Raw genomic sequence first — 19,143 nt, forward strand, 5'->3', positions numbered from 1 at the left:
TAGCGTTAACACACAGAACCCTCTGTACCTATCCCTAACTACCCCCCCTGGAGGTGCCTAACCCTAAATCTCCCCTGGTGGTGCCTAACCCTAAATCTCCCCTGGTGGTGCCTAACCCTAAATCTCCCCTGGTGGTGCCTAACCCTAAATCTCCCCTGGTGGTGCCTAACCCTAAAAGTGTTACATTAAATCCATTCACTGTTTTGCAGTTAAATAACGTTTGCAGTTTGGCTTATGTAGTGCGCTATTGATAAATAAAGTATATATTTTTTTCTTATACACGTCCATAAGTGGATGTGGGAACATTTTGCACCACAGCAGTTGTAACTAACTTTATGGATTTCCACAATACCTTAAAGGGAACCTGAAGTGACTGGAATACTGTGTCAGTTTCAGTAACAGATGCAGCACACACGCTAATGTGAATTTGCATCTAAGTCACTATAGCCCTGTGACACGCAGCTATGAAGATTTGGATGCACTCAGCCCATCCCAATTCAGATGCAGCCTATTAATTACAAAGGGATGCATTTCTGCATACAAAGTCGCATTCAGGAGTCCATTGCAATTCAGCTCCAGCGGAATCAGGCTCAAACTGTTGGAGGGTCCAGGGGACGGGGTTGCAGAAACCTGTACTAGCGCATCACCAAGCGATACACAATCAATCCATTGCACATGCGTAGTAGCAATAAGCACAGACCCAGCGACACAGACACTGTACGCAGGGACACTTGTCTCTTATTAGTCTGCTATCCGACAGCAAGAGTGTGCAAATTTTTACCAGGGTCATATCAGATCAACAGTTGGCATGAGTTTAGTTTAGGGGACCCAGCAGGAAACCTCATAGGGAAATTCAGCTATTGTGATTGGGTGGACAGCACCCTGTGGAACTGCTAGGTTTCAGATTGGTTGAATAGCGTGGGAGTAGTTAACTGCAACCTATCACAATGCTTTGCGCTGTAGAGGATATGGCGATTGGAGAATAGTTCCCTATGAGGATTCCTGCTGGGTTCCCAAAACTAGACTAGCACACAATAGTTTACATGCCTGAACAACTAAAGTTCCAGCAATGACATCAGCCTGGGGCTCCCGGTCAGGAGTCTTATCCGCTTGAGGCAGGCCAGTCTGTCAATCCAGCAGCTCAGCTTCCTACGGCCACCGCTGGGAGGGGGCATTGTGCCCAGTCCACACCACTCAAAAGCATGGCCATGACTGGATGATTGACTGGATAGTAGATGTGGGAAACAACTACTAAGTAACCATTCAGAAGCTCAGTTTATGATCTGGTTATGACCCAGGCCAGGCTTGCAGACTGTCACTAACCAGCAGAAGACAATTTCAAAGTACTTCAGGTTAGCTTGGGATCTTCAGCAACCTCAGAGTATCTCCAGCCTGGAGATGCCATTGGAAAGAAATGCAGGCCTCTTGCAATAAACAGAAGACACATCCCATTAGCATAGTACATTTACACAGTGCAATGTTTACACTACTCACCTGGGATCCTGGAGGACTTGTCTTCCAGCACTTTACTGCTGCTCTCCATTGTGTCCTGTGCATATGACCCTGGGCACAAGCGGCCTGCAGCTCCCCAGACTTAGAAAAGGTCAGCTTTGCCAAACAGGAATAGAAAGAAAACCAGCCCCCTGCCTGCCCTTTATGCCTCCCTTGACTGCAGCTTAATATACACTTCTAACACCTGCTGTTCCTGCTTCACTCAATAATCCTCTGGCTGCTCACAAGTGAGCTTGCTGCCGCCGCAGACACGCTGGAGCTGTCCCAGGGCACTCTCACTTCTCTGACATTAATAGCAACAGAGGCAGGACAGCTTGTGCTGCAGACAGTGGCCAGGTTCCATGTATGTACTAACGAAGGGAGATGCAGCTGCAATTCCACTGTTGTTAGCCAGGCCTGCAAAATATAGGAGGTGGGCTGTGCCACAGAATTGCATGGGAAGACAGGGAGAAGGCACCTGAGATGTGTATGCAGCCTGCACTCCTTGTAAGCCTCTGCTCTGACCTTGACCGAGCTGCTTTATCACAGTCATTACACTGGGGCAGTGATTTATTGCTCTGCTCAGAGTGCTGCGGCAATTCAAGGGTTAACCTTCCTGAGCCATGTGACTGGGGTAATAGAATGGAAGGCAGACTAATAGGATAAATGCAGAGAGGAAATGTAATTTACTCCTGCAGTGGGCTCTATTCATAAAACCTTCCCGCAAGTTTTCCGCTCAAAACAGCGGACTTTCCCGACCATTTAGCAAAGTGGGCATTCAAAAAAGCTGTTCCCGCATGAAAATCTACAATCCCCCAGCAGAGCGAGAAATTTCCGCCTTCTCCAGTGTTTTTCTAGATTTATCTAGAAAAAAGTAACAAAATGGCCATTCATAAAGATTAGAGGAAGCGGTATGTGGACGGGAAATACCGCTTCCTCTGATTTTGCGGATTACATACAAGTGAATGGGACAGACCTCCCAGAGAGAGCAGTGCACGGAGGGACTCTGCCGGCTGAAGTGTTTCCGCATGCCTTCCGACAGCTTACCGCCAGCTTTCAGCGGGAGATCTCCGCTCTTGCATCGCAGCTTTCAAGATTTCTTTGAATGACCACCCAAAAGTGTAAAATACCGCTGCGGTATTTTCCCTCCAGGAGTTTTCTCGCAACAACTTTTTTATGAATAGAGCCCTGTGTGTTTGTATTGGGTTACTAAAAATGGGGGAAAAGGAAAGTGAATTTTTTTTTCCTGCACATGAGAGCAGTGCAATGGTTGCCACAGGCAACGATGCTGCTTTTTGGTCCAGCCAGGCATGATCCCACATGATCCTGAACTGTCACATAGCGCCGGCCACACACCGATACATTTTAATGCAATTGTCTAATGTAGAGTGACCAGACGTCCCGGATTGCCCGGGACGCGTCCCGGATTCGGGGTCCGCTGTCCCAGGCTGAATGAGGTCCCGGGAAACGTCCCGCTTTCAGCAGCGGGACGTCCCGGCCTCGGGATTCTGGCCACTCTCTCCTCATGAACTGGCAGCGGCGTCTATAGACGTCGTGCCAGTTCATTGCCTGCAGCCCCGCTCCAGCCTCCTTCTTCCGGTGTCTGTTCCGACACCGGCAGGCGAGCAGGGCTACGGCAAGATGGCTGCAGAAGCCCTGTACTGGAGACTATTTGTGTCTCCAGTACAGGGCTTCGGGCGCCATTTTGCCGTAGCCCTGTCAGCGCGGGAGACAAGAGCAGGAGGAATGTGGTCCCGGGAGCAGCGCGCCAGAGGCCGGAGACTTCTGCCAGGTGAGTAAATGCTTTCTATTCCAGGTGAAATGTTTGCCCGCATTGCGTTTGTCTGGTGAAAAGTTTGCACACATTACGTTTCTTTTCTGGTGAAATGTTTGCCCGCAGTGCGTTTCTTTTCTGGTGAAATGTTTGCCCGCAGTGTGTTTCTTTTCTGGTGAAATGTTTGCCCGCATTGCGTTTCTTGTCTGGTGAAATGTTTGCCCACATTACGTTTCTTTTCTGGTGAAATGTTTGCCCGCATTACGTTTCTTTTCTGGTGAAATGTTTGCCTGCATTGCGTTTCTTGTCTGGTGAAATGTTTGCCCACATTGCGTTTACTTTCTGGTGAAATGTTTGCCCGCATTGCGTTTATTTTGTACTGACATGTTGCCCGCATTGCGTTTTTGTACTGACATGTTTGCCCGCATTGCGTTTATTTTGTACTGACATGTTGCCCGCATTGCATTTATTTTGTACTGACATGTTTGCCCGCATTGCATTTATTTTATACTGACATGTTTGCCCGCATTGCATTTATTTTATACTGACATGTTGCCTGCATTGCGGTTATTTTGTGCTGACATGTTGCCTATTGCGTTTATTTTCTGGTGTCCGGGGTAACTGTTACTGCATTTATTATTTAATGGTCATAGATGGCTATGTTTGCTGCTTTGTGGTTACGGTATACTATTAGCATCACACAGTTTCTGCACACCCATGATGCAAAGTCTCGTTTGTCCACATCATGGCGTTAACACTGCTTTCTTGTGCCTCGCTGTTACATCATTACGTTAGCTCGGCCCATACAATGTCATGGCCACGCCCGTTTTCGCCACCTCCCCCCAGTCTTTATCGCTGCGCAGTCCTCCCCACTTTTCGCCCTCCCCATCCCAGGTTGGACCCACAAAAATCTGGTCACTCTATCTAATGGCCCATACTCACGAGGGACTTTTGTCGCCTCAACACGCGGTGCGCGCGTGTTGCGGCGACAGGTCGCCCGTGAGTATGGGCCGTCGCGCGCGCACCCCGAACTGTCGCCCGTCGCTCATGTCGCCATGCGATTGAAAGTTTCAATCGCATGGCGACAGTCGCCACCGCACCTCCCCCGCAACTGTCGCTAGTCCGCGTGAGTACGCGGACTAGCGACAGCAACCTCCATTGTGGTAAATGGAGCTTCCGGCGGGGGGAGGAGGAACGTCGGCGACAGCTTCCGTCTCGCCGCTGGTCCCTCTTCCGCGTGTGTACGCGGAGGGACCTGGCGAGGAGCTGTCGCCGGCCTGTCGCCCACACGCTCACGTGTGCTGGCGACAGGCCACTTCTGCAGCCCGTGAGTACGGGCCATAAGGCCTGGAACCCACTACAAAGCGCTATCGCTAATCGGAATCACTAGCGTTTTTAATGAGCGTTTCTGCCGATTTTGGTAGCGATTTTAAAAAGTGTAAGCTTTTTGTCAGCGATTGTGTAGCGATTTGCAATTAGCGATTTTAATTCTGATTGGTCTTTTCAATTAATCTTCATTTTTTTTTTTTTTTTTACAGTGTGCAGTACTTTAAAAACCCTAACAAATCGCTCTGTGTAGGTTTTGACGAGCGATTAAGCCAGGGTTTACATACTTTACATTGCAGAAACGCTAACGCAAAAAGGTCAAAAATGCTGCATGTCCTGCGTTTGCGATTTTGGTAATCGCAATTGCTCCAGTGGAATTTGGCCCATCCATTAACAATAGCTGAGCATTTAGGGAAATTGCTAGCGTTTCAAAAACCTCCCTAAACACTCAAAAAATCGCTCTAGTGGGTTCCAGCCCTCAAAAGTGTTAAAATAAAATATCCCCTTTGGCCATATTCATAGTAGAGTGTTGCCGGGTGATGTAGCGACCGCTTTGTAACTTGGCTTACCACACTGCAATGCACCACCTATGCAACGTGGCTCAGCCTGAGTGCTTGTGATTGCTTTTTAAAAATCGCTGCCATTCACTTTCATTAAAATCGTGGTAAAAATTGCGAACATCGTAACGCACTGCATGCAGTGCATTAACGCTACAGAAGCATATTTTTCATTGTCCGTATGCTTCACTATACCCAACGCTTTGCAAAGCGATTTTGCAGTGATCCTATTCTTAAAGGACCACTACAGCGAAAAAAGTAAGCAGTTTGGCCCCATTCACACTTAGAAACGCGAAACGCCGGAGATTTTTTCCGGCGTTTTGCAAGAGTGATTTTTCCACGATTTCACGCGGAAAAATCACGGAACAGTGCAGCGATTTTGCCGCAATCGCGTTTAGCGCTTCTATAGCACTGAAACGCGATAGTCGGGAAATAGCCTGAAAATGGTGCAGGCGACGCGTTTGCGTTTTTGCCCATTTTGGGGCGATTTGCGGCGATTAGCGCAAATCGCCCAAGTGAGAACAGGCCCATAGGGTTTCATTGTGCTAGCGTTTTTAAAAAGCGCTAACGTTTGAGCGTTTTGCTGAAATCGCATCAAAACGCTCGCAAAACGCTCTGGTGTGAATGGGACTTTAAAACAGAACCGGCAGGTTTTGGATTAGTCTATCCCCTCATGGGGGATTCTCAGCATTTTCTTAGTTTTCAAAAGCATTCCCTGAACGGCAGTTGCTAAGTCTAAGGGCTGGTGCACACCAAACCAAAACCCGCTAGCAGATCCGCAAAATGCTAGCAGATTTTTAAACGCTTTTTTTAATTTTTATGAGGCGTTTTGCTAGCGTTTTGCGGATTGCTGCTGCGGTTTTCAGTATAGTAGATTTCATATATTGTTACAGTAAAGCTGTTACTGAACAGCTTCTGTAACAGAAACGCCTGCAAAACCGCTCTGAACAGGTGTTTTTCAGAGCGGTTTGCGTTTTTCCTATACTTAACATTGAGGCAGAAACGCATCCGAAATCCAAAAAATGCCTCACCCAGGCATTTTTCGTTTCTGCAAAACGCCTGCCGCTCTGGTGTGCACCACCCCATTGAGATACATTGACCAAGCAGATCCGCAGCCGCAAGCGGATCTGAAAACGCCCAAAAAGCCGCTCGGTGTGCACCAGCCCTAACTGACAAAATAGTGTGCAGGCGAGAAGGGAGGCTTGTTGGTATGTTACTTTTTGACAGTTAAACTGCCATTCAGGAAATTTGTTTGAAAACAAAGAAAACCCTGAGAATCCCCCATGAGGAGATGGATTCGTCCAAAACCTGTTGGTTCTGTCTGATTTAACGGCTTATTTTCTCTGGGTTTTCTTAGTTTTCAAAAGCATTTCCTTGAACGGCAGTTTAACTGCCAAAATAGTAAGATACCAGCCAGCCTCCCTAATCACTTGTACACTATTTTGTCAGTTAGGCCCAGTGCACACCAAAACCGCTAGCAGATCGTCAAAACGCTAGCGGTTTTGGGAGCAGAGAACCAATATTTGCCGGGTGCACACCGAGCAGATTTTGTATGTGATCCGCCGGCCGCATCCGCGTGGCTAATGTATCTCTATGGGCTGGTGCACACCGGCGGTTTCAGGTTTTAAGCAAACCGCAAACGTGCAGCAAGAGGCACATTTGCGGCTTGCTAAAAACCTCAAACTGCCGGTGTGCACCAGCCCATAGAGATACATTAGCCACGCGGATTTTCAAGCGAATGCGGCCGGCGGATCCGCCCAGTGTGTACTGGGCCTTAGACTTAGCAACTGCCGTTCAGGAAATGCTTTTGAAAACAAAGAAAACCCTGGGAGTCACCCATGAGGAGATGGACTAGTCCAAAACCAGATTTTAACTGCTTACTGTTTTCGCTGGAGTGGTCCTTTAACATTGAATCACAAAAATGCTGCAGGCAGACCGATTGCGATTTGGCAAAATCGCAATCGGTCCAGTAGGCTCACCTCCATCCATTTTATTGGCTTACCAATTTTTGGAATCGCTAGAGATTCCTAGAATGAATAAATCGCTGCTGAAATCGATCTAGTGGGTCCCAGGCCATAATGTGCCTTCACACGTTGCGATTCAGCATTTTGTGATTTTGGTACTTATATCCGTTAGCCGGGCGCATCCTCTAGGTGGCGACAAAACTCCACTAGAGTTACATCTTTCCCTACTATCCATGTCGGCCTGGAGGGGGAATAGTAATTAGCGCCACCTGCCGGGATGCGCCCGGCTAATGGATAAGTACCGTGATTTTTTTCTTCTTAGCATTCAATTCTTTTTTTCTCTTCGCGATTCCGATTTTTCCACGCTGCCATATGCATTTAGCGCCAAAGAAAGGAAATCTGGCTGCTATCAGGTGCCGAAATGTACCTTCTTTGCCGCAAATTGCGGCTTTTATAATGGCCGCGATATGCGGCAACCAAGGTAAACTTTGGCACCCGATTAGTGGTAGTGATTTTAAGTAGCGGCGCTGGGGCTAGTAGAAATGCAAATATTTAGCAATGCTGAATTTACATTTCCGCAATGCAATGTTGCTATTCTGAAATGCAATGCTGCTACTTGCATTTCCACAATGCAGTGCCACTATTCCGCAATGCAGTGCCACTATTCCGCAATGCAGTGCCACTATTCCGCAATGCAATGCCACCCTATTCCACAATGCAATGCTGCAATTTGCATTTCCACAATGCAATGCCACTATTCCGCAATGCAATGCCACTATTCCGCAATGCAGTGCCACTATTCCACAATGCAGTGCCACTATTCCACAATGCAGTGCCACTATTCCACAATGCAGTGCCACTATTCCGCAATGCAATGCTGCTATTTGCATTTCCACAATGCAATGCCACTATTCCGCAATGCAATGCCACTATTCCACAATGCAATGCTGCTATTTGCATTTCCACAATGCAATGCCACTATTCCGCAATGCAATGCCACTATTCCACAATGCAATGCCACTATTCCGCAATGCAATGCCACCCTATTCCACAATGCAATGCCACTATTCCGCAATGCAATGCCACCCTATTCCACAATGCAATGCTGCTATTTGCATTTCCACAATGCAATGCCACTATTCCGCAATGCAGTGCCACTATTCCGCAATGCAATGCCACCCTATTCCACAATGCAATGCTGCTATTTGCATTTCCACAATGCAATGCCACTATTCCGCAATGCAATGCCACTATTCCGCAATGCAGTGCCACTATTCCGCAATGCAATGCCACCCTATTCCACAATGCAATGCTGCTATTTGCATTTCCACAATGCAATGCCACTATTCCACAATGCAATGCCACTATTCCGCAATGCAATGCCACTATTCCGCAATGCAGTGCCACTATTCCGCAATGCAATGCCACCCTATTCCACAATGCAATGCTGCTATTTGCATTTCCACAATGCAATGCCACTATTCCGCAATGCAATGCCACCCTATTCCACAATGCAATGCCACTATTCCGCAATGCAATGCCACTATTCCGCAATGCAATGCCACTATTCCGCAATGCAGTGCCACTATTCCGCAATGCAATGCCACTATTCCGCAATGCAGTGCCACTATTCCGCAATGCAATGCCACCCTATTCCGCAATGCAATGCCACTATTCCGCAATGCAATGCCACTATTCCGCAATGCAATGCCACTATTCCGCAATGCAGTGCCACTATTCCGCAATGCAGTGCCACTATTCCGCAATGCAATGCCACTATTCCGCAATGCAATGCCACTATTCCGCAATGCAATGCCACTATTCCGCAATGCAATGCCACTAGCCCCGGCGCCCAGGATTATTTCAAATCACTACCGCTAATCAAGCCGCCTTCAGGTGCTGAAATTTAACTCGATTGCCGCACATCGAGGCTTTGCTGGAGAGGAGGGAGGAATGATTTAGGGGGGTTTAGTTAGGTGCCAGCGGGGGGGGGGTTAGGGTAAGGCAACACCAGGGGGGGTCTTAAAGGATACCCGAGGTGACCTGTGACATGGTGAGATAAACATGGATATGTACAGTGCCCAGCACACATAACTATGTGCTGTGTTTCTTTTTTTCTTTCTCTGCCTGAAAGAGTGAAATATCAGGTATCTAAGTGGCTGACTCAGTCCTGACAGGAAGTGACTACAGTGTGACCCTCGCTGATAAGAAATGCCAACTATAAAACACTTTCCTAGCAGAAAATGGCTTCTGAGTGCAGGAAAGAGATAAAAAGTGTCAATAGTTCATAAATTTTAGCTCTGGCATACTTCAATGAACGTTTCATCGAGCAAAAACAATAAAACAGTTGCAACTTAAAAAGTAGATTTAAGCATAAAATAAAACTGTGGAATATCTTAAAAATTTATGTTTAGGAGAAGGAAAATAGATACAATCGTTTATTTCATTAGTTTATTTTCACCTCGGTTGTCCTTTAAAGGGAACCCAAGGTGAGAGGGATTTGGAGGCTGCCATATTTATTTCATTGTAAACAATGCCAGTTGCCTGGCAGCCCTGTTGATCTTCTGGCATAAGTAGTGTCTGAGTCAAAACCTTGGAACAAGCATATGGCTAATCCAGTAAAACCTAAATCAGCTGAGTCCTAGTACCGGATCTGCTGCATGCTTGTTCAGGGTCTATGGCTAAAAGTATTACAGACACGAGATCAGGAGGACTGCCAGGCAACTGGCATTGTTTAGAAGGAATTAAAGAGACTCTGAAGCGAGTCTAAATCCCCTTTTTGAACTTGCATTTATGTGAAGCAGTATAATTCCTGCTAAACCGCAGCTATCCCTGCGGCAAAACGAGGGGTTTATACCCCCCAAATTCCCCCTGCAAAATCCACGACTTTCTTGATCGTGGATTTTGCTGCTCATGGAGGCAGAGCTATGAGCTGCAGCTCTGCCTCCATGCGCGTCAATCTGCCGGCGGATCTCCGCCTCCCCCCGCCCCTCTCTGTGAAGGAAGACTGAGAGGGGCAGGGAGAGGCGGCGATCAGCCGGGATTGATGCGCTAAGAGGCAGAGCTACAGCCATTAGCCCTGCCTCTATGAGGAAGCGCTCCCCGGACACATCAGAGGGGATTTGGGGGTATAAACCCCTCGTTTTTGCCACGGGATAGCAGCGGTTTAGCAGGGATTACACCGCTTAACATAAATACAAGTTCAAAAAGGGGATTTAGACTCGCTTCAGAGTCTCTTTAAAGGAGAACTGCAGTGAGAGGTATATGGAGGCTGTCATATTGATTTCCGTTTAAGCAATACCAGTTACCTTTGCAGCCCTGCTAATCTATCTGCCTGCAAAATCACACCAGAAACAAGCATGCAGCTAATAGTGTCAGATCTGACAAAAATGTCAGAAACACCTGATCTGCTGCATGCTTGTTCAGCGTCTAGGGCAAAAAGTATTAGAGGTAGATGATCAACAGGATAACCAGCAACTGGTATTGCTTAAAAAGAAATTAATATGGCAGCCTCTATATACCTCTCACTACAGTTCTCTTTTAAATAATGGCAGCCTCCATATCCATCTCACTGATATCCCATATCCCTCTCTCCATATCCCTCTTTTACCGATACTTTACTATCGGAGTTTAGTAGTAGAATAATGCTAATTTTATCGAGATTCAACTAGCGGCAAACCCCTGCGCCCTTTTTTCCAGGCACCTTTTTTACATGTATGATCAGTTGCGGTGCAGAATAATTCTGCACGTCAACTCACTGCCCATACAATTCTATGGGGCTTTTCACAGTACGAATTGTAACTAATTGCATTATTCTAACTCGCTGCATGCTGGCTTTGTATTAAAGGGATACTGTAGGGGGTCGGGGGAAAATTAGTTGAACTTACCCGGGGCTTCTAATGGTCTCCCGCAGACATCCTGTGCCCGTGCAGCCACTCACCGATGCTCCGGCCCCGCCTCCGGTTCACTTCTGGAATTTCAGACTTTAAAGTCTGAAAACCACTGCGCTTGCGTTGCCGTGTCCTCGCTCCCCCTAACGTCACCAGGAGCGTACGGTGCAGGCACAGACCATACTGGGCCTGCACAGTATGCTGCTGGTGACATGGCAGGACATGGCAACGCAAGCGCAGTGGTTTTCAGACTTAAAGAGACTCTGTAACAAATTTTTCAGCCTTAGTTCTTCTATCCTATAAGTTCCTATGCCTGTTCTAATCTGCTCTGGCTTACTGCAGTCTTTCCTAACTGCACTGTCTCTGTAATAAATCAATGTATCTTTCCTCTGTCCTGTTTGTCGGGCTAAGGATTGATTGTGTGGAATGTGCAGGGCTGCTTGTGATTGGTAGAAGCGATACACACCCTCTGCAGGCCCCCTGCATACTGTGAATGACTCACACACTATGCTTAGCTGAGCCTATTAGAAGCTGGTTAGTTTGTTTGTAAACACTGCCTAAAACTGTTAATTACAAGCCAGGATTGCAGCAGAGAGTGGCAGAAACAGCACAGAGGGGCACAGGAGAAAATAATGAATAGAATGGTATGCTTTTTATTGTAAGAATATTAGAGTACAGATTCTCTTTAAGGCTACTTACACACCAGGATGTTGCGCCTGGTGCTCTCTGATGTGGACGTCAGAGTGAGCCGCGTTGTGCAGCTCACTCTGGCGTCTGTGATGCCGTGATGCGTACTCTTGGACGCATGCGGCATCACGTGGTCCCGCCTGGCCAATCGCCGCACAGAGCGGCCGCTCCAGGAAGTAAACACTGCATGTCACACCGTGCAGTGAATATTAATTAGCCATGTGCCTGGCCGCTCTACACTCCTCCCCAACACTACTGAGCATGTGCGCACAGTCTAACGCGGCGTAGCCGCGCATAACGCACAGCACGCAGCACTCTCAATGGATGTGCTGCATTACAATGTAACGCAACGTGGGCACTGTGAACAGGCTGATTGATTTTTCATTACTGTGCGGTGGGGCTGCGTCACAGGCTGCACTAACGTGCGCCTGTAACGTCTTACTGTGAAAGCAGCCTTAAAGTCTGAAATTCCAGAAGTGAACCGGAGGCTGGGCCGGAGCATCGGTGAGTGGCTGCGCGGGCACAGGATGTCCGTGGGGGACCAATAGAAGCCTCGGGTAAGTTCAACTCATTTTCCCCCGACCCCCTACAGTATTCCATTAAAATCTATGGTCAGTCTGCATTGCAGTTCATAATCCACCTAGAGGCTGCGCTCTCAAGACAGAACCACCAATTCAATGTACAGTTCACATATGTCACATATCAACACTTTCATCTAAAGATTTCCATCTCTATGGTACATCATGGATTCAGTTCATGTAAGTCCAATGTTAGAGCTATTCTCTGGCAGCTTCACGAATCTTCACTACTATTTCACAGTGGGATACTCTTCATACTAAACAACACCTTCACCTCACCCTTTGTGCCAGACTCACCGTCTGCTAAGACCCTCTGATGGGTCAGATGTAGCCTTTGGGACCATTATCTGGTTTTCCCCCACCTCACAGGCAATTCCTGGGCACCACCTGGATTCCATTCACCATTGGATTCTCCATGTACCTCAATGAAACAGGCCTCTCATAGTGTAAAAACGTATAGCATTTATTCAATATAAAATCTTATTGCACTCACATTTCCCCAGCGTTAAAAGCAGCACAGAGTTTTTCTTGCAACGGGCTCTCCCCCGTATTGTAGGCCGCAGGCAGGATTGTATCTGTAGTCCCTCCAATGTACCGCCGTTGATGCGTGCTTTCCCCCGGCTCGATACACGTGGGACACCCACCGCTCAGCGTGCACTTTCTCCTCGCGTGGTTAGACTCCACCCGACATGTTTCATCACCATGTGACTCATCAGGGAGTCCCAACGCATAACGCACATGTGAAATGTGTGTGAACTGCAATTGAGACTGGACATAGACTTTAATGCAAAGTCTGCATACAGCAAGTTAGAATAATGTGATCAGTTACTGTGAACAGGCCCATAGAATTGTATGGGCGGTAAGTTGACATACAGAATTTTTCTGCAACGCAACTGAGCACTGTGAACCTAGCCTTAGGCTTCTTTCACAGTGGGACGTTGCGTTTGATGCGACGTTAAAATCGCACAATGTGCCCCTAACACAGCGCGTGTAGGTTATGAAATTGGACATTATTTTGCACTGCGTTGTGTGTCTCTTGGTGCGCCGTTTTCGTCGCATACTGATGGATCGAAAACGGAGCATGCGTTACATTTAAAAAAAACAACATTACTGAGCATGTGCAACACACAACGCAGCAAATTTATTGCTAAACGCACAGCATGCAGCACTTTTTAAATATTGCTACACGTGACGTTACACACAACGCAACGTGTGCACTGTGAATGTCGCACAGACTTTGTATTGCTGTGCGTTAGTCTGCGTTATAATTTTTTATAACGTGCGACTTTAACGTCCCACTGTGAAAGAGGCCTTAGGCTAGGTTCCTCCTTGAAGCCGGACCACATATGGCCAGCGGAAGCGAACAGTGTAGTGTCCAATTCAATCGTCCTCTGTGGGCTGGGTGGAGCCTGCGGCAGATGTGTTACCCCCATAGGCTATATGGGAAACGCATCCGCCTGTCCGTTCAGTTTTACAATGTGGTTAAACAGACAAAAAAATGGGAACACAGCCTATGGCTACTTTTATACTGTGTCCGCTGTAAATTGCAATGCAATGCGATAATATTGTAAGCTCACATACTACTAATTGTATAGTCTATTCTGTTGGAAAAAAATATTAATAACAATAATAACATTCCCTGGCTAATTTTTGATCTGGTAAATATAAATATTATTGATCCACCTAAAATACTAATGAGAATGTGATGGTCTATGGCTAGCTCAATAAAACTGATTAAAATAGTACATATCAGCTGCGCATTATGCCCTGTAGGAATACAAGCAGCTGCTTATGTTCTCTGGACACATAGCTGATACAGCAGCTTGCCTGCGACAGTGTGACTGCCTGGTAGGAATACATTGCCTGTCATGTCAGTGTTGCTGTAGGTGACATCACTGCCCCGCCTCTCTCCTGACTCCTGCAGACACAGGCTGCAGCTCGGAGCACGCTGATGACGTACACTGCCAGCGCTGGGCACTGTGGCTGCTGTCACTGAGAGAGGCGGGAAAAGGGAAGTTAGAGGAGCGAAATGTGACTGTAATTCCCGGGCAGAGGGTGGGTGATGGCCGGGGTCACGGAGCGGAGCTGTAGGTGTGTGTTATGGTCATATATGGTAATCATATCTCTATGACGGTCACTGCTCTCTGCTGCATTGCTATTTCAGATCTGTGATCAGGTGAAGAATGAAGATGTGTTACTTGATTGTGCACACATAGCTAGGGGTAGCTGGCTAGCATACTTCACTTGCAGCAGCATTGGGGATGTTGGGTTTAAACAGTCAGATCGCCCTTCGCAAAGGGAAAGTGTTGATGGTGCTGTGCTGATTGTTAGATCAATTCTATTTTCAATGATCAAATTGGTTATATTTGTTTCTCTGTTTATGGACCTGATCAATTGTTTACTTCCAATCACATTTTTTGGATTGGAATGTCAATCGCTTGCTGAAATGGTATAGTTAATGAGCACCTTAGAGCATACCTAAAGTGGACCTAAATCTGGGGATTTTAATTTACCTATTGCTTCTTTCACACGGCCACCCCCCCCCCCCCCCCCCCCCCCTCCGATAGTCTGGCAGGTCCCTCGGCGTCTGACTAGTCTAGTTTAGGGGACCCAGCAAGAAACCTCATAGTAAACATGTCTCCAATCTCAGCTCCATGTACTGTATTAAGTGTTACGATTGCCCAAATAGTGTGGACGTAGATTACAACGGCCTATCTAAAACCTAGCAGACCGTGGAGGTGCTGTCCACCCAATCACATTAGTGGAATTTCCCTATGAGGTTTCCTGCTGGGACCCCTAAACATGACTGTGGCTGTCAGACTCCTGCAATGCATTGTGGGACTTGTAGTTCCTTAACAGCTGGAGGGCCAAGTTTGCCCATGCCTGGTCTAGTGCCTTTAGATTCACTATTACAAATGCTTCACTCTATTCCTATTCAGGTATGTCAAACCGGTCCTACAAGGGCTGAGATCCTCACACATTTTTGACACAGCTTAAATGAATTGATGGGTCTGAATCAGAAAAGGTGTATTCTATCAGGTATAACACATTCCTCTCTTTCTCAGTCCATCCTAAACAGTGGCATGGATCTGGCCCTCCAGGCCTGGAGTTCGACACATGCTATAGGTACACTTAAGTTCCAATTGTTAAGATTAAGACATGAAATTAAGAAACCGGCAGAAACATACTTGTTTCAACTTCAGTCATCCCCAGTGTTAAATATGGTAGCCCAGGCCACTACCAAGCAGGGCCTTATTTTTCAATGCTATAACATGCTACTCGATGATTTTCAACGAAAATTTCCTTTGAGGTGTAGAGAATTATGGGGTCAAGATATTCTAAATCTTTCAGATTCGGATTGGTTGGAGGCTCTACAAGCACCTCTGCTATCGGTCAGCGCCACTGAAAAATTTACGCAGCTTCAGTTAATTCACAGGACACATTACACACCCAAGCATTTTTATAGATTTGGATTACTTCACTCACCTGCCTGTCCCAGATGTGCTAGGGAACATGGAGACCTTCTTCACATGCTATGGCACTGTCCCAAACTCAGAAGATACTGGGGTGGTATTCTGAATGTTATAGACCAAGTCTTTAATATAAAGATCCCACGTACTGCTCTAGTCTGTGTATTAGGTTCTTTTGAGGACGTTACTATATCCGTTCATATTAGAATTGCAATATTAAATTGAACCAGAGACGAAGCACCCGCATGTATTTTACCTTATACTATATATCAGTGGGAACATTAGAGAAAACACCTACCCTGTTCTCTTTCATCCTTCACTGCTCAGCCTGCTTGTTATCAGCCCTGATAAAATCCCCGACTAAGCATTCAGTCTGGCTTTGCTCAGGAATCATTGTACAGTGGGATGCGAAAGTTTGGGCAACTTTGTTAATCGTCATTATTTTTGGGTATGAATTGTTGGTTGTTATGATAAAACATTTCAGTTAAATATATCATATAGGAGACACGCACAGTGATATTTGAGAAGTGAAATTAAGTTTATTGGATTTACAAAAAGTGCGCAATAATTTGTTTAAATTAGGCAGGTGCATAAATTTGGACACTGTTGTCATTTTATTGATTCCAAAACCTTTAGAACTAATTATTGGATCTCTGGTAAGTTCAGTGACCCCTGACCTACATATACAGGTGAATCCAATTATGAGAGAGTATTTAAGGGGGTCAATTGTAAGTTTCCCTCCTTTTTAATTTTCTCTGAAGAGTATCAACATGGGCGTCTCAAAACAACTCTCAAATGACCTGAAAACAAATATTGTTCACCATCATGGTTTAAAGAGGAGCTGTTAGGTATAGGGTCTCAGAGAAAATAAACACATATATCAGTAGCTAAATATAGGCTGTACTTACATTACATATGCATTTCACTGTCCACGTTTGGATTTCACAGAATTTTTATATAGTATATGCAGAGATTGATGCCCCTGACAGCTCATGGCAGGTTCCATGTTTTTCTGTCTTCTATGAAGCCAATTGTGTCGTCATGTCCTGCCTGCTTCCTGATCACAGAAAAGCTCGTACTGAATAACACAGTGTGCAGTGAATATTAATTAGCCATGTGGCTAGGAACAATAGCTGACTCCTGCAGTGTACTCTGCCCGGAGATTTATCAGTGCTACGAGCTGGACTGATTACAAGCTGCTGTAACGTCTCATTAGCAGCCGAGGGGAGGGCCCCAGAATGCTTTGCAGTATAGTATGCGGCTTGCGTCCTGCTTGGGTCTAACAGCTTTTCTGATAAGCACACATCAAAGGTAAGAGAGATTTCTATCTTCACTAATGCCTTTTTGGCTTCCTTCTAAACTGTTTAACACAGGAGAATAGAGGTTTAAATTAGCTTCTGCAGCCTGACAGTTACTCTTTAAGGGAAGGATACAGAAAGCTGTCTCACAGATTTCAGCTGTCTGTTTCCACAGTCAGGAGCATATTGAGGAAATGGAAGACCACAGGCTCAGTTCAAGTTAAGGCTCAAAATGGAAGACCAAGAAAAATCTCGGATAGACAGAAGCAACGAATGGTGAAAACAGTCAGTCAACAAACAGACCAGCACCAAAGACCTACAACATCATCTTGCTGCAAATGGAGTCACTGTGCATCGTTCAACCATTCGCCGCACTTTACAAAAGGAGATGCTGTATGTGAGAGTATTGCAGAGGAAGCCTTTTCTCCGCCCACAGCACAAACAGAGCCTCTTGAGGTATGCTAAATAACATTTGGACAAGCCAGCTTCATTTTTGGAATAAGGTGCTGTGGACTGATGAAACTAAAATTTAGTTATTTGGGCATAACAAGGGGCGTTATGCATGAAGGAAAAACACAGCATTCCAAGAGAAACACCTGCTACCTACAGAAGAATGTGGTGGTTCCGTCATGCTGTTTGGCCAGTGCAGGGACTGGAAACCTTGTCAAAGTTGAGGGACGCATAGAGTCCACTCAGTATCAGCAGATTCTGGAGACCAATGTCCAGGAATCCGTGACCAAGCTGAAGCTGCGCTTGGCTGGATCTTTCAACAAGACAACGACCCTAAATACTGCTCAAAATCCACTAAGGCATTCATGCAGAGGAACAAGTTCAAGGTTCTGGAAAGGCCATCTCAGTCTCCAGACCTGAATATAATTTAAAATCTGTGGTGTTAGTTAAAGAGAGCTGTCCATGCTCGGAAGCCATCAAACCTGAATGAACTGGATATGTTTTGTAAAGCGGAATGGTCAAAAATACTTTCAAGCAGAATCCAGACTCTCATTGGAACCTACAGGAAGCGTTTAGAGGCTGTAATTCCTGCAAAATGAGGATCTACTAAATATTGATTTCATTTATTTTTGTGGTGCCCAAATTTATGCACCTGCCTAATTTTGTTTATACAATTATTGCACACTTTCTGTAAATCCAATAAACTTCATTTCACTTCTCAAATATCACTGTGTTTGTCTCCTATATGACATATTTAACTGACATGTTTTTATCGTAACAACCAACGATTTATACAGGAAAATGATGACAATTAACACGGTTGCCCAAACTTTCGCATCCCACTGTAGCTGAGTCTGTCTTCTCTCTTTGCAAGCCTAAGCCTGCCCCCTTCTTGCTCTGCTTTCCTGTTCTGTATACTGCAGCATCACAGAGAGCTGTGATGAGATGGGAGGAGCTGCTGCAGAGGAAGGAGCTTTTTTTTAAATCTATATTTGTTAGTCCAAAAGAGGTTTTTAGAAATGGTGATTTCATTTTGCACCCAGCCCACTAAATAATATGCTTTTCTGATGAACTGAGTTTTGCATGGAATTTTAGTAAATAAAATGGCACACCAGAGCGGTGAAAATACCAGATACAGCGCTTATTTTGTAAAATCTATCGGGGGATATGTTTATTTTGTGCTAAAGCGCTTCTCTCTGGTTTCCTTTAAGATCTCTGTTTGGCTAGAAAATGAATCCTACAAATGTAGAAACCCACCACCCACCTTTTTAAATATGTGGATTCTGCTGTTAAATACCTCTAAAACTAGGAAAAAAGATCTATATACATCGTGAATCCATTGGAAAGTTTAAAAAAATTTGGTGCAACTGGCTAGCCACGCATGATTATGTTGACCCATGTTTTTATCAGGGATCAGATTTTGGCAAATATTGGATTATCTAGAAACTCTGTCAATGTTGGATGATTAATGTTTGTTTTTACCTGACAATCTGTACCATATACAGTGGTGTGAAAAACTATTTGCCCCCCTCCTGATTTTTTTATTCTTTTGCATGTTTGTCACACTTAAATGTTTCTGCTCATCAAAAACCGTTAACTATTAGTCAAAGATAACATAATTGAACACAAAATGCAGATTTAAATGATGGTTTTTATTA

General features: G+C 45.6%; 2 protein-coding genes across 9 annotated transcripts in view; one reads left to right on the forward strand and one right to left on the reverse strand.

Moving 5' to 3' along the window:
* Positions 1-1,645, reverse strand: part of PFKFB1 (6-phosphofructo-2-kinase/fructose-2,6-biphosphatase 1) — a 103,032-nt gene extending 101,387 nt beyond the window's left edge. Inside the window, exon 1 of the mRNA XM_068248331.1 lies at positions 1,495-1,645. Coding sequence (XP_068104432.1) covers positions 1,495-1,543 — 49 coding nt within the window. The 5' untranslated portion in view covers positions 1,544-1,645. The remainder of the gene's footprint in view (positions 1-1,494) is intronic.
* Positions 1-19,143, forward strand: part of APEX2 (apurinic/apyrimidinic endodeoxyribonuclease 2) — an 87,607-nt gene that overhangs the window by 38,259 nt on the left and 30,205 nt on the right. For 2 of the 8 annotated variants that reach the window (XM_068248321.1, XM_068248328.1), the window contains exon 1: positions 14,230-14,358. The exons of 2 other annotated variants lie outside the window; for them this stretch is intronic. In XM_068248321.1, coding sequence (XP_068104422.1) covers positions 14,330-14,358 — 29 coding nt within the window. In that variant the 5' untranslated portion in view covers positions 14,230-14,329. Of the gene's footprint in view, positions 1-14,229; positions 14,359-14,424; positions 14,444-15,186; positions 15,207-15,374; positions 15,394-19,143 lie in introns of those variants that run through there. 4 more of the 8 variants (XM_068248324.1, XM_068248327.1, XM_068248325.1 and 1 more) reach the window with 4 other exon arrangements.

This window comes from Hyperolius riggenbachi, chromosome 8 (assembly GCF_040937935.1).
Source record: "Hyperolius riggenbachi isolate aHypRig1 chromosome 8, aHypRig1.pri, whole genome shotgun sequence".
In the NCBI taxonomy this organism is placed as follows: domain Eukaryota; kingdom Metazoa; phylum Chordata; class Amphibia; order Anura; family Hyperoliidae; genus Hyperolius; species Hyperolius riggenbachi.